Source organism: Schistosoma mansoni (assembly GCF_000237925.1).
Source record: "Schistosoma mansoni, WGS project CABG00000000 data, supercontig 0154, strain Puerto Rico, whole genome shotgun sequence".
In the NCBI taxonomy this organism is placed as follows: domain Eukaryota; kingdom Metazoa; phylum Platyhelminthes; class Trematoda; order Strigeidida; family Schistosomatidae; genus Schistosoma; species Schistosoma mansoni.
This window is the reverse complement of record NW_017386049.1, coordinates 273,672-288,705: the sequence shown is the minus strand read 5'-3', so window position 1 is coordinate 288,705 and position 15,034 is coordinate 273,672. Positions and strand designations below refer to the sequence as shown.

At 36.4% G+C, this 15,034-nt stretch overlaps 1 protein-coding gene across 1 annotated transcript in view; it reads left to right on the top strand.

Moving 5' to 3' along the window:
* Positions 1-8,461: 8,461 nt before the first annotated feature.
* The window catches only part of Smp_155540 (glycosyltransferase-related), a gene marked incomplete at both ends in the record, with an annotated part of 16,138 nt that continues 9,565 nt past the window's right edge, over positions 8,462-15,034 (top strand). The window contains one exon of the mRNA XM_018798320.1: positions 8,462-8,497. Coding sequence (XP_018646701.1) covers positions 8,462-8,497 — 36 coding nt within the window. The remainder of the gene's footprint in view (positions 8,498-15,034) is intronic.

Here is a 15,034-nt window from a genome sequence, read left to right as displayed (position 1 = left end):
AGATCACCAGGTAAGTAATAGTGAGGTTAGACACAGGGTATTAAGGAATGATGGTAAATCAGTTGATGAGGCTGTGAACCTTCATCAAATGAGATGGTTGTACCACGTGTTACGTATGCCTAAACATCGATTACCACGACGCACAATGCTTACTAGTGTTGAGGATGATTGGAAGAAAGTCAAAGGTAGTCAAACCAAAACATGGCATCAGTTGTTGAAGTTACTAACTTCTAGTCTGAGCCATGTTAGCAGATGCAGACTACTGATTTGTTTATTTTTTTTAATTAAACACATAAATATTGGTATAGAGAAGCACCAGATAAATATGTGCCTCACAAATCTTATCTGATTTGTGTGATGTCTGTGATACTGCCCGGTTGCCCAAACTGAAGCACGTGGTTTTCTTAAGGGGCCACACCCCGAGCCTTTGACCTAAAGGTCTGATCCACAAGACAGTAGAGCGTCGTAAGGAGATGCAGTCCCATGGGAGCCGGTGACCAACAATTGGTTCATACGCCATTTGTTCCATCAGGATACTGGAGTTAGCCCATGTGCATTATTGGTTTGGAATCAGGGTTTTCCAACTCCCCTAGGTGAATTTTCCGTGTCCACCAACCCGGTCAAAGCGCCGTACATTGGCTTTTCGTCCTCTCAATTTCGTAAACAACACCCGTGGTGCGAGAAGGCAGTGAGTAGGACTTGTGTGGCAGAGGCTATATATTTGCGTGGCCATGTGAGAGCATTTCGAGAGAGAGAGCGGACTCTCTCCATTCTCGGCCGTACCAGGGCATTTCGTTACCAATGGTTGGAGACTCTTGGTGACAATGGCTTAGCTGTATACACATTATACCTTTTTGTCTTACGAACTAATTCTTTCTCCCTGTATTATATCCTTATACACAATCTTCCCTTTATATATACTACTACCATCGAAGTTACTACTTCTATGTATTTAGTATTCATCTTATTGTGCTAATAAGGTGTGGCAACTTAAATCTGATGCATATATATATGTGCCTATGTTGTGCTATGTTGTAGCTAACTGACTAACTGATTGATTGACTGACTGACTGACTAACTGACTCAAAGGGGCCAAATAAAAACAATACGCAGTTCTATCTTGGCACATCTAATTGATAGTGGTCATATTGTCGATAAATTGAAATCATTTCAAGTGATCTATCGTATACCTCCATCGTTTCCCAACGGAGTTCGCTCCCGTCTACTTCATATAGCAGAAGCCATAGGAATTCGTACATTCCATCCCAATTTATGTGTACAGAAGAAATTCGTAACCCCCCTATCCCTTCCATGGCCGGACATAACTTAATAAATGACATCATTATTATTTGTAAAAATTTTATTTTGGTTATCATTTTTTTTTGTAATTTTCTACCTCTTTCCGTTTGTATTCTTCACTATCTATTTACTTACATACTTCTTATTACGTAATGATTTTAATGTTTTGTGATCACCATGGTAAGTCTATTTACCCACGTTTGACCTCTTAATTCTCAATGTTTAATTATTGCTATGACTTTTGTTATCGTAATTTACTATTCTTACTACTATCAGTACACCTATCTTCCCACTATCAACTTGTAATTTTAACTATTATTATGCTTGGTAACGTATTTCTATTTCATTGTGATTATTATTGACTCAAATAGCCTTGTGATTGGTCTAACATTTTCATATAAACATCCATGTATATTAGAGTAAAGCTTGATGACGATCTAATTGAAAACAATATTGTTCGCTTACATATGTTGTTCTAATTTTCACAATGGGAATCTTTAATGACTCAAATGTATCAAGGATTCATTAATCTTTCTCTCTGTGAAGTAAATAAACAAAAAAAACAAACAAAAAGATAACAAACTCCATTCATATGTAGTTTGATTCCTTCAATGAACAACAAGATTTTCTTGTTAACCAATCATGAATCGCATATCCCATTCGAACAATTATTCTTATAGGTTAACATGTTTTCATCATATATCTGTGTATAAAGTAAAAAATTAGCTTAGTAACAATTGCATAGCAACTAAATTCAATTTTCCTTTCTTTTTTTTCTCTTTTTTTTTACAAAAATTTTTTTCTTTTTTTTCTTTTTTTCCTCAATTATGATCAAATTATGTTTATATTATTTTCAATATCATAAAAATTATCAAATTATACATATATTTAATGAACATCAATTAAATAATAAAATTTTATTTTCATTATTAATTATTATAATATTAATTACATGGAGTATATTCTATTTTATAATTAATACCTAATAATAAGGATAATACTAATGATCATGGAATAGATTCATTCATTATCAATAAAACTATGGTAAGTTCTATTATTAGTTTGATATGGAATGGGTTTAATCATTCGATTGATGATATTGATCATTGATTTTTTTTGGGGGAGGGGTTCGAATCTCGCTCGCGAGTACAGGATCGTGGATGCCACCGAGGAGTCCCATAATAGGACGAAACGGGCGTCCAGTGCTTCTAGGTTTTCCATTGTGATCTAGGTTCAACTGACTCATGATTTCAACTATGAAAATTCTTTTTTATCAGGAAGGGGTTTAATAGTTGAGATCACTGGTGAATGGAAACTAGACCATCAGGGAAAACCTGGAAGCATTGGAGGACTGTTTCGTCCTAATATGGGTCTCCTCAGCAGTGCCCATCCACGAACTCGCCTCGTGAGATTCCAACCCAGGACCTACCAGTCTCGCGCCAGAGCACTTAACCAATATACCATTGAGTCGGCATTCCATCGTGTTAATATCTAACTTCAACCAATCCGCGCAGTTGACCATCGGTCACTGCTTCTCGCGCAAGGTGAGGTTGTGGATGCGCACTGCTGAGAAGTCACACAATAAGACGAAACGGTCATCTAGTGCTTGCAGGTTTTCTATGATAGTCCAGCTTCAATTGACTCATGCTTTCAAATATGAAAATTCATTTTTTTTGTCAGAAAGGGGTTTTTGTGGAAATTATAGTAATTTTTCATAGTTCAGATCATAAGTTAATGGATACTAGATCACCATAGAAAACCTGGGAGCATTGGATGACGGTTTCGTTCTATTGTGGGACTCCTCAAGAGTGAGCGTCCACGATCCCGCTACACGAGATTCGAACACAGGACTTATAGGTCTCGCGCGCGAACTCTTAACCTATAGACCACTGATATATTGCTGAATTTCATGGATTAGTTGAAAGTAGATATTAACACCGTTGGATGTCGGCTTAGGATATCTATTAAGCTCTATTCTGTTCCTGATACTTTTATTTCACAGATATTTAAGTTTAAATGTAAATTATTGAGTTCTATCAACTTATTCAATGATGATGATGATATTTCAATATTGTTTGTGTCTGTTAGATCTAGTTTTCAAGATTTATTTATTATTTATTTAAACACATAAATATTGGTACAAACGGGCACCAGATACATATGTGCCGCACAAAACTCATTTGATTTGTGTGAGGGCTGTGATTCTGCCAAGGTGCCCAAACTAAAGCAGGTGGCTTTCTTACGGGGACACACCCCGAGCCTTTGACTTAAAGGTCTGATCCACAAGGCAATGGAGCATCGTGCGGAGATGCAGTCCCATGGTAGCCGTTGACCAACGATTGATTCGTACGCGATTCGGTTCTCAAGGATTCTGGAGCCTATGTGCACCATTGATTTGGAATGAGTGTTTTTCAACTGCCCTAGGTGGACTCGCCGTGTCCACCAACCCGGTTAATGCGCCGGACATTCGCTTTTCGTCCTCTCAATTTTGTTAACAACAGTAATACCGCGAGAAGGCTGTGAGTAGGACTTCCCTGGAAGAGGCTATATATTGGGTTAACCTGTTGATATTCATAACTATTAAGTAGCTCCATGAATAATTAGTTAATGTCTGAATTGATAAATATTAAATTCAGGTCTCTTTGTGAATATCATAAATGGGTTGCAGTTACCTTCATCTGATTAGTTTCACAAAGAGTTGGGACACAATGACGATTAGCATGTTTACGGATTAAACATTCAATCAACATCGTCTCATCTATTTAAAAAGAAATAAAGATAAACTCTGTTAGGTATTTCCTGCAGTTCAAGTGAGAAACCGTGACCAGTAGAGTTCAACTATGTCTGCTGTAGAGGTAGTTACGACAGTAGTGCAATATTGTAAATTGGTTGAAGTTAAACATTAACGCCATTGGATTCCGCCTCAATGATCTAGAGGTTAAGTGTTCTGGTGTGAGACTGAAGGTCCTTGGTTCAAATCATGCGTACGAGATCGTCGATACACTGCTGAGAAGTCCCATGCTGGAACGAAATGACCGACCAGTACTTCCCCATTTTCAAGGTGGTCTAGCTTTAATCAAATTGCAAACTGATACGTCGATAACAAGACATTTATTTGAGAACTCTCAGTTCAAAATGTTTGTAATTAATTTATGCACAAACGAAGTGCAAACTGTTTATTATCTGAAAGACAAACAATTATACTTTCCTGATCATAAGAGATTATTACGTCATGGAACAAAGTTATGAAAGATAATTGAATCTTCCAATGGAGTTGAGTTCTTTAAGTTACACAGCCTAATTTAGAAGCTTCCTGTGTTATCCTATACGACAACTTCAGCGCTTACTTCACCCAGAAATGAATCTTCCAATTATTTCAGTAGTGTGATATCAGATCGTTATTCGCTAGATGATCGAATATAATCTGAAAGTTTTAAAAAGTAAATCTGTTGTCACTTTATAAAAGGTCATCACCAATTCGTTATGATTTTATATCCGATTTATTTACCAATCGAACGAAGACTTGTCTAATCTTAATACTGTGACAAATCAATGACGTACGACAAGTATGAGCAGTCTAGCGTCCTTATCGGTCCCTTGTCCTCCTAGCCCTTCCAATTAAGTCCAGAACACCAATTACAGCTTCTGCTATACGAATCAGTTATTTCAAGCATGCTTGGTTTATACACCAGACAAGATTAAGCCAAATGTGGCTGTGAACGTGGGAGACAGTAATCGATAAACTGGGTATAATTTAGGAACAGTAAATCGTATAATACCAATCTATAGATCAAAATGAAGCTTATCATAAGATGAATATAGATATACAAAATGTGATTACTCACGAGTTAAACAATAAGAATATATATAGAATAATAGTCCATGAATAGGTCCTGAGAGTTACCCGTACTTATGTCTTTATCAGGATATAACAAAATCTTAATTACCTACTAGTCATACAGGTAATACGAAGTAATTTACAGAAAACATGTAAAAGATAATTGTCTAGTTCATAAATAAGTTGGAGGCAAAGAGTTATACTGATAATGGAAACTCATAGGTAAACTGAAGAGAAAACCTCATTATTTTACTAACCTTTAGATATATTGGTATTCGTATTGAATAAGAAGCTCATCAATTGTACATAGTTGACATCATGAGTCAATTGAAGCTAGACCACCATGGGACACCTGGAAGCACTGAAAAGCCATTTCATCCCATTGTGGGACTCCTCAGCAGTGCACATCCACGAACAGGCTTCGCGAGACTCCAACGCTGAACCTGTCAGTCTCGCGCGCAAGTGCATAACCACACTCCTGAGGAGTCTCACAATGGGACGAACGGCCGCCCAATGCTTCCAGGCTTTCCATGGAAGTCTAGCTTCAATTGGCTCATGATTTCAACTATATAAAATGACCTAAAATCACCACAGAACCCCTTTTTCTAATCAACTATGTTAATATTAGCAATCATAACTTTGTTTACAGAAATTAGGCTTATGAATTATTGTATCAGAATAGGTTTTGTGGAGATTTCAGTATTTTTCAAAGTTCAAATCATGAGTCAATTGAAGCTAGACTAACATGGAAAACCTGGAAGTACTGGACGGCTGTTTCATCCTATTGTGGGATTCCTCAGCAGTGCGCATCCACGATCACGCCCCACGAGATTCGAACCCTGGACCTAACGGTCTCGCGCCAGAGCCCTTAACCGATAGACCTCAACGATAGTAATACTGATAATGTAAATTAATAAGTAAACTCAAGTGAAAACCTCATTATTTTACTAACCTTCAGATATATCAGTATTCATATTTAATAATAATCTCATTAATTGTATGTAGTTGAAATCATGAGTCAATTGAAGCTCCTAATTGAAGCACCTAACCACACTGCTGAGCAGTTCCACAATAAGACGAAACGGCAGTCCAGTTCTTCCAGGTTTTCCATGGTAGTCTAGCTTCAATTGATTCATGATTTCAACTTTGAAAATTATTGCACAATTTGATATTTAATAACTTACTAATTAGTTACTACCTTCTTCACCACCATCCTCATCCTTAACTTATTATGTAATCCATCAAACGAAATATTTGTTTTTCTAATCTCCTATTTTTATATGAGCAAATATTTGATTTCGATTTAATTTTTTTTTGCTTTTTTCATTTTGAGTATTTAATAGATAAACTGTAAGTATGATTACAGGATGGTATGAATATACTACTTAAATAACTCCATTCATTCATTCATTAATACCAAGTGAATTCGAACTTCACCCCCATTGCACAAGTAAAGTGGCTATCAGGATTCAGTAGGTGAGTGGATAACGCAATGGTGTTTGATGTGAAAGATACTGAGTTCAAGTCCTAGAATGAACATCAACTCTGAGATGCAGGTACATCCAACTGACGAGTCCTAAATAGGACGAAGAACGCGCGTCCTGTATTCCACTGTTAGCCATACATACACAACATTGTATGTTTTCTTCAAATCTTACTACTTAAATAACTCCATTCATTCATTAATCTTATTACTTTAGGTAATCAAAATACATATTGTCATCTTGTTTGATGGTGATCAACGTTTACAATATTTGAATAGTTTACTAAAATCAATATTTTATTATCAAAATGATAGATTTCGTTATGATATAAAATCTTGTTGTTATGCAAATTTTTGTGATTGATTTATTATTGATGCTCATGATAATCATACTGTTATAAACACCATGGCAACAACATATATAACTGTATTACATTTCATAATAACTACCATTACATCAAATAGACGATTGATGAATTTGATGAATACATGGAAATTACGTAATATGGAATTTTATTTTTACAATTGTAATAACTACCTGGTATGTTTCAACATGTATTATAAATTTTTGGGGGGTAATTTTAGTGGTATATGTGCATCTTGTGAGGACTGCCTCGATATTGCCTGAAGTCACAAGCTTGATAAGGAAAGATGGATAGTGGTTAACAGTGAAATCCAAGACGGGTGTTCTGAATAACGCGATGGTGTTTGAAGCGAAAGATACTGGGTTCGAGTCCCAGAGTGAACATTAACTCTGAGATGCAGTTATATCCAGATGACGAGTCCTTGAATAGGACGAAACTTGCGTCATGGATTTCATTGCTAGTCATTATCCATCTTTGCTTATAAAGCTTGCGATTTTACAATTAGGTTGGTTGAAGCAGTTTGTAATCAAACAGCAATGAAATCATTGTGTTCAACTCTTGGCTCATCACTGATAAACATAACTTCTGAATGATATCCATACAAAACTACTCAATGATGTTAAACTTCGACCACAAAGAATATGCGAACTTAATGGACAAATTGAATGAAGGTTATAAATTTGTGTCTCATAACATGGTACTGAATGATCAAACATAAAAATAGACAAAACCGAAGATTTATGCAAGTCACATAGACTAGGTATTCATCTCCACGGAAAGAGGAGAATACGCTAAGTAGTCCCGACTTGAAAACATTCTTATGAATTCATTTTCGCAAATTATGTACCCCAAATTGAGTGGATTTAAGTAAATCATTTGAATTTGACACTGACTATTTTCCTGTTGGTGGCTATTAGGATTCAAGGAGTACTGGATGATTATTTCATCCTTGTGTGGGACTGTAGAGTAGTGTATTCCTATATCTCTGCCATAGACCTAGCCCAGAACCTTCAGATGTTCTGTCGGATGCTTAACTTTTCGACCATATTCAAAAGTATTACTACAACCGTGACTTTTTAGTTTCAGTGGAAATACTTTATAATTAAGGTGACGTAAGTATTATTGTTGGATAAGGTTTTATCTTAAGGTGACCACTTAATCCTGATTTGACTGAAGTTGACTTGTACACGTTAAGACTTCCACCTAGTGGTGCAGAAGTTGAGCGTTCGCTCGCGAGATCCAAGGTCTTGGATTAGATTTTGGGTACGGCGTCGTGGATGCACACTGCTGACGTCTCATGATTCGATGAAATAGCTATCCAGTGCTTCTAAGTTTTCAGTGGTTCTCTAACTTGGACCGGCTCGCAATTTCAATCTACTATTGGTTACTAACTTGAGTTTATGTCATGGTTTTTAGGCAGATATTTAGTGGATTCAATCTAAGCATCCTTCAGGCGTTAAACCATTTTTAAAATTGATGATTACAGAAATTCTTCCATTGACAATCAGTAAAGTAAGTTACAGTTTTATTTTTTTTCTAAGTAGGTTTCATCAAATTTTAATGTATGAACGGATAACAATATTTAAATCTTTGATTCCTAATGTTGTATTATCAAAATAAGTTTATGTCAGAATTCAGTAAGCAATTGTTATCCTACTATTACCCTGGTTCTCGTCTCCGTGTGGCAAATTCGACTTCAGGATTGGTAATGAGCGCTACAGTGGCTATCTCCATGAAGAAACCTAGGTCGTCAAAACCTAAGAATCCAGCCAGTCACCCGCCAGTAATCGACATGATTACAGCGGCAATAGTCGATTTGTAGGGCTACATTTCCTGAGGAAGTATGAAAGGTTAATACAGATGATAATGTAATGAGCAAAAGCATGATACTTAACTGTATAGTCGAAATAATAATAGTACAATACAGCAAAAGTTATATTAAGAAGAATGCTTTCGAATACTGAATGAATGTGAACAAATGAGACTAACTAACAAGAATCGAAAAGTAGTACGTTGATGTCATCTTCCTTGATTTTCAGTGTTCCCTATCTGAGATTAATCCATGATGTGAGTCACATACTGATGTGAACCGCAAAACAAGAAGCCTGAACAAATTACGGAAGCTATTTTTGGGGACGTTAATTCATTTAATTCAAAGCTTGTAAAACTGTAACATTTACTTTTGCCCCTAGCCTATTCTACAGATCATAAGCTTTCGTTTGATGTATAATTCATTGCCATAGCATTTTCTGTTCTAAAGCTATTGTCATTTAGACGTAATCTTTTGTACCCTATTTTCTACTATAATTCCCCAGTTTTGGACATAACTGTATTTTTCTAATTATTGTACGTTGTGGTCACCTTAGTCATCTATTTATTCGTGTAACTTTTCATCCTAATCGAATTGGGAATTCGAGTGCTAGATCGGGGTTGGAATAAAGTGATTAGTGTTCCAGCTGTCTTTGTCTTCTCTCTCTCTCTCTCGTGCTTGCCAGCCAATCAGGGACAGAATAGTTTTCGTCTCTCTACCTCTATTTCGAACTCACGCATATTAGCCTCAAGGTTAAGCCAGTCAGTCTATCGTGTCAAGGTCTTAATCTACATTATACTCGGCACTAAGTGGGTAGACAGATTCAAGGACGTAACAAAAGTGGCGACGATTTTTTTTAAAAAAAAATATTGATTGGTTCAAATCAAAATGTCTGTTTCTTTGGAGCACCTTAAAACTATTCTACAAATCCAGCAAGCTCAGAATGATGCAAACCAAATGAAGCTTTTAGATGCATTGATGCAGAAGCTCTCATTTCATTCATCATCAAATTCTCAGTCAGATAAATATGACAGCATCGTAAATTCCATTTGTGAATTCAATTATGATCCCGATTCTGGTATTATTTTCGATTCCTGGTTTCGTCGCTTTGAAGACACATTTCGTGTTGAATGCTCAAATCTTGATGATGCAGCCAAAGTTCGCCTACTCTTGAGAAGACTCGGAACACTTGAATATAACAAATATGTGAATTTCATTTTGCCACAAAATCCACGAGATTTATCATTCAATGAGACAGTTCAGATTTTATCTAAAATTTTTGGTGAACAATCCTCATTATTCAGCATCCGTTATCAGTGTTTTCAAATATCTAAATCCTTATCTGATGATTATCTTACATACGTTGGACATGTAAATAAAGAATGCGAACGTTTTAGAATAAATGAAATTACAGCAGATCAATTTAAATGTCTGATTTTTATCTGTGGATTAAAGAATCCGGAAGACATGGATATACGTACCAGAATTCTATCACGCATTGAGCAGGAGCCTAACATGACCCTGCAAATGGTCACAACCGAGTGTCAACGGTTGTTAAATCTTAAACATGATACCACGATGGTACAGCAAAATGCAAAGACTTCCAATCTTGCTTCAATTAATGCATGCAGATCTTCCAAACCTTCCAAACAAAAGACGGCGAACACACAGAAACCTTCTGGTAAACCACCATCACCATGTTGGTTTTGCGGATCATGGCACTTTGTGAAGTTATGCCCATTTAAGAGCCACAAATGCCGTCAATGTCATCGCATTGGTCATAAAGAAGGTTACTGCTCCTCAGATAAACGTCAGTCCAAACATCGTGGCATAAATGTGAAGCGACAGCTACAGAGTCAAGTCAAAAGCACATTTGCAACTTTTAAAGTGGGATTTCAAAGTAAACGGAAGTACGTGAACTTATTAGTAAATGAAAAACCTATTCGTCTTCAGTTGGACACTGCTTCCGACATTACACTGATCTCCAAAAACACATGGAGTAAGCTAGGGTGCCCACGCATCCGACCAACAGAGCATGTTGCTCGAAATGCTTCAGGCGACATAGTGAAGCTAACTGGAGAAGTCACCTGCAACGTGCAATTCAAGGGACATAAATTTACTGATGTTTGTTATCTAACAAATCGGCATGATTTAGATCTATTGGGATTGGACTGGATTGAGAAGATTGATGTCTTAAATAGTTTATTAAATGAAGTATGTTCTCATAATCCTTGCTCTAATTCTATCCAAAATTCTCATGATATTTCTGAATCAAATGCCTCAGTTGTGTTATGTTCCCCTGATGTTTATGAACTAAATGCTTCCGATGTAACATGTTCTCGTAATATTTCTGAATCGAATTCCTCCGATTTAATGTGTTCTCATAATGATGTCAAATCAAATACCTCCGATTTGATGTGTTCTCATAATGATGCTGAATCAAATAACTCCGATGTAACATGTTCACAAAATGTTTCCCCATCAAATTCGTCAAACAAAGTATGCTGTCGTAATATCTCAAAATCTCATGCATCTTATTCTTCTAAAATGTCGACCACATCCCATGTAAATCATCTTCGACAAAAACATGCAGATGTATTCCAAAACAAACTGGGCTGTTTTAACCCAATTGGTCACGACCACAACGCAATCCAGTTTTTCCTTTATGCACTCAGTCAATGGCAGTGAACATAACTTTTTTTTGTCAAGGGGGAAGATGATGTGAACCGCAAAACAAGAAGCCTGAACAAATTACGGAAGCTATTTTTGGGGACGTTAATTCATTTAATTCAAAGCTTGTAAAACTGTAACATTTACTTTTGCCCCTAGCCTATTCTACAGATCATAAGCTTTCGTTTGATGTATAATTCATTGCCATAGCATTTTCTGTTCTAAAGCTATTGTCATTTAGACGTAATCTTTTGTACCCTATTTTCTACTATAATTCCCCAGTTTTGGACATAACTGTATTTTTCTAATTATTGTACGTTGTGGTCACCTTAGTCATCTATTTATTCGTGTAACTTTTCATCCTAATCGAATTGGGAATTCGAGTGCTAGATCGGGGTTGGAATAAAGTGATTAGTGTTCCAGCTGTCTTTGTCTTCTCTCTCTCTCTCGTGCTTGCCAGCCAATCAGGGACAGAATAGTTTTCGTCTCTCTACCCCTATTTCGAACTCACGCATATTAGCCTCAAGGTTAAGCCAGTCAGTCTATCGTGTCAAGGTCTTAATCTACATTATACTCGGCACTAAGTGGGTAGACAGATTCAAGGACGTAACACATACAAATTCAATTAATAATATCCACATAATCCACTCATCTAAATGAGAAAGTAATAATGATTGACTAATACCAAGCTTAATATGAATACATGATCCCTACTCGCGAGATTCGAACCAAGGACCCACCACTCTCGCGCCACAACACTTAACCGTTAGACCACTGAGCCGACATCCAACGATGTTATTGTCTAACCTCAACCAATTCACGAAATTGCGCGATTAACTACCATTGTACTGAGGTAGATAGCTGTCTTTACATGACATGGATTAGCTCCACTGGTCACGACTTCTCACTAGAACCCTAGGAATTACCTCATGGAGCCAGTCACTACTGAGCATATGATCATTATGAGAAAGGGGTTCCGTGGAGATTATAGTAATTTTATATAGTTGAGATCCTGCGAGGCGGGATGGTGGATGTTCACTGCTGAGGAGTCCCACAATAGGACGAAATGGCCGTCCAATGCTTTCAGGTTTTCCATGGTGGTCTAGCTTCAATTAACTCATAATCTCAACTATATAAAATTACTAAAATCTCCACGAAACCTCATTCTGTTATTTATTGTTGATAGTTCTATAAAAGGAAATTGTCTTACAATATTCAAAAACAAGCGTCGTTAAAAAAGATTTCTAAAAGTCACTTTGTAAATCATTCAGGTGTATATAGTTAGTATTGTTATCATTTGTCTGTAATTTTCCTCACTATCTAATTATCTACATACTTCTTAGTACTCCGCCTGTAGCTCCTCCAGGGGCTATTGCTGGTCCTAAGCCCGGGTAAAGGAGGAGGGTTGGGCGTGGGGTTAGCGACCCCATCTTGTAGAAAACCGACTCGCTAAAAAAACGCTAACCAGAAAATTATTACACAAAGTATGCACATATGCCAATAAAAGACTGATCAATTGCAGTCTTAAAAATCAATGGCCATCAGGACTCAGTAGCTGAGTGGATAACGCCGTGGCGTTTGAAGCGAAAAATACAGGGTTTGAGTCCCAGAGTGAACATCAACTCTGAGATTCAGGTACATTCAGCTGACAAGTCTCAGATAGAACGAAACGCGCGTCCTAGATTCCACTGCTAGCCACTGTTCATCTTTGCTTATTACGTAATGGTTTCAATGTTTTATAATGACTATTATAAGTCTATTTACACACGTTTTATCGCCTATTTCCAATGTTTAACTAATGATAAGACTTTTGGTTATCGTAAGTTAATATTCTTACTCCTACTGTCAGTATACCTGTCATCCAACTATCAACTTGTACTTTGACCTATTATGTACGGTAACATTATCTATTTAATTGTGATTACTGACTCAAATTGCCATGATTGATTTAACATTTTTATATAAACACTCATGTATATTAGAGCAAAGTCTGATGACGAATATAGTTAGTAAAGTGTGTAACACTCAATATTAAAGAGTTAAAGAATCAAATTGTGCAAATTAAAACAATACATAGGACGAAACGCGCGTTCTGGATTCCAATGCCAGCCACTATCCATATACGCTTATAATGAACGACATTGTTTTCAGTTAGATCATTAAGATGAAACGCACGTCCTGGATTCCACTGTTAGCCACTATCCATCTTTGCTGATAAATGAACAACATTGTTTTCAGTTAGATCATTGTCAAGTTTTAATTTAATAGTTGAAAGTATGAGTCCATTGAATCTAGACCACTAAGGAACACCTGGAAGCACTGGACTGCCGTTTCGTTTTATTGTGAGACCCTTCAGCAGTGCACATCCACGACCTAGCTTCAATTGACTCATACTTTCAACTATGCAAATATTAAATCTTCACAAAACTCCCTTCTGATTTAATTTAATACACATTATTATATATGTGTTAGGTTGGCGTTTTTTTAGCGAGTTGGTTTTCTACAGGATATGGTTGCTAACTCCATGCCCAACCCTCCTCGTTTACGCGGGCTTGGGACGGGCAGTAGCCTCCAGAGGAGCTACAGGCGGAGTTATTATATATGTGTATATAAATGAAAATATTGAACCATCCAATACCATTTATACGTAACTGATTACAATGAAATAGATCACATAACTACACATTATAGGTAAGAAGTACTAATTAATAGTATGAAGATAAGTATATCAGTAGTATTGATAAGAATCATAAAAGTTCTTATCAATAGTTCAAAATATGAAGTAGATCAAAGTTGGATAAAATGGACTTTGAAATAATAACAAGTAAACCTTAATGAGATTACGTAATAAGAAGTGTTTAACTAATGTAAATATTGAAACATATTAAATGGAGATCGGATAAAGTACAAACGGATACAGGGTATGAAGAAATCAATCAAATCATGTTATATGTCGTATCTAACCAAGACAGGAATAAGGGTGTTATGAATTTTCTTTGCATACATAAACTAAGATTATAGGTTCGAATCCTTATAGTTTCTGCAATATGTAGGAGATAGGATAGAACCTCACAATGGAAAGGGAAGAAAGTGTACTATAGGAATTTAACGTATGCACACTGACAATTAGGTACGCCAAATTAAGTCTAGATATTGTCTTCTTCTAGCCTTTTCTAAACCAAACTATAAAATGTTCACTCATTTGTTCGTTAAGTTATCTAGTAGTTCAACTGACACAGAAATATTCACAAGCGTAATCATCGTAATCTCACCATTGTAACATCAAGCTAAAGTCTGCTGCAGTATATATGTTGAAATGAAACACTATTCACGGTTTATACATAAGGATTTCAAGTAGCAAGTGGATTCCCTACAACGGTAAAATCTATTGGAATGGCTGAAATTGCAAACTACTTCAGTTTTTACAGCTTAAATAATTAAAATAGTTGAAATCATGAATCAATTGAAGCTAGACCACCATGGAAAATCTTGAAGCACAGGATGGCCGTTTCGTCCTATTATGGGACTCCTCATCAGTGCGCAACCACGATCCCTCCCCGCGAAAATCG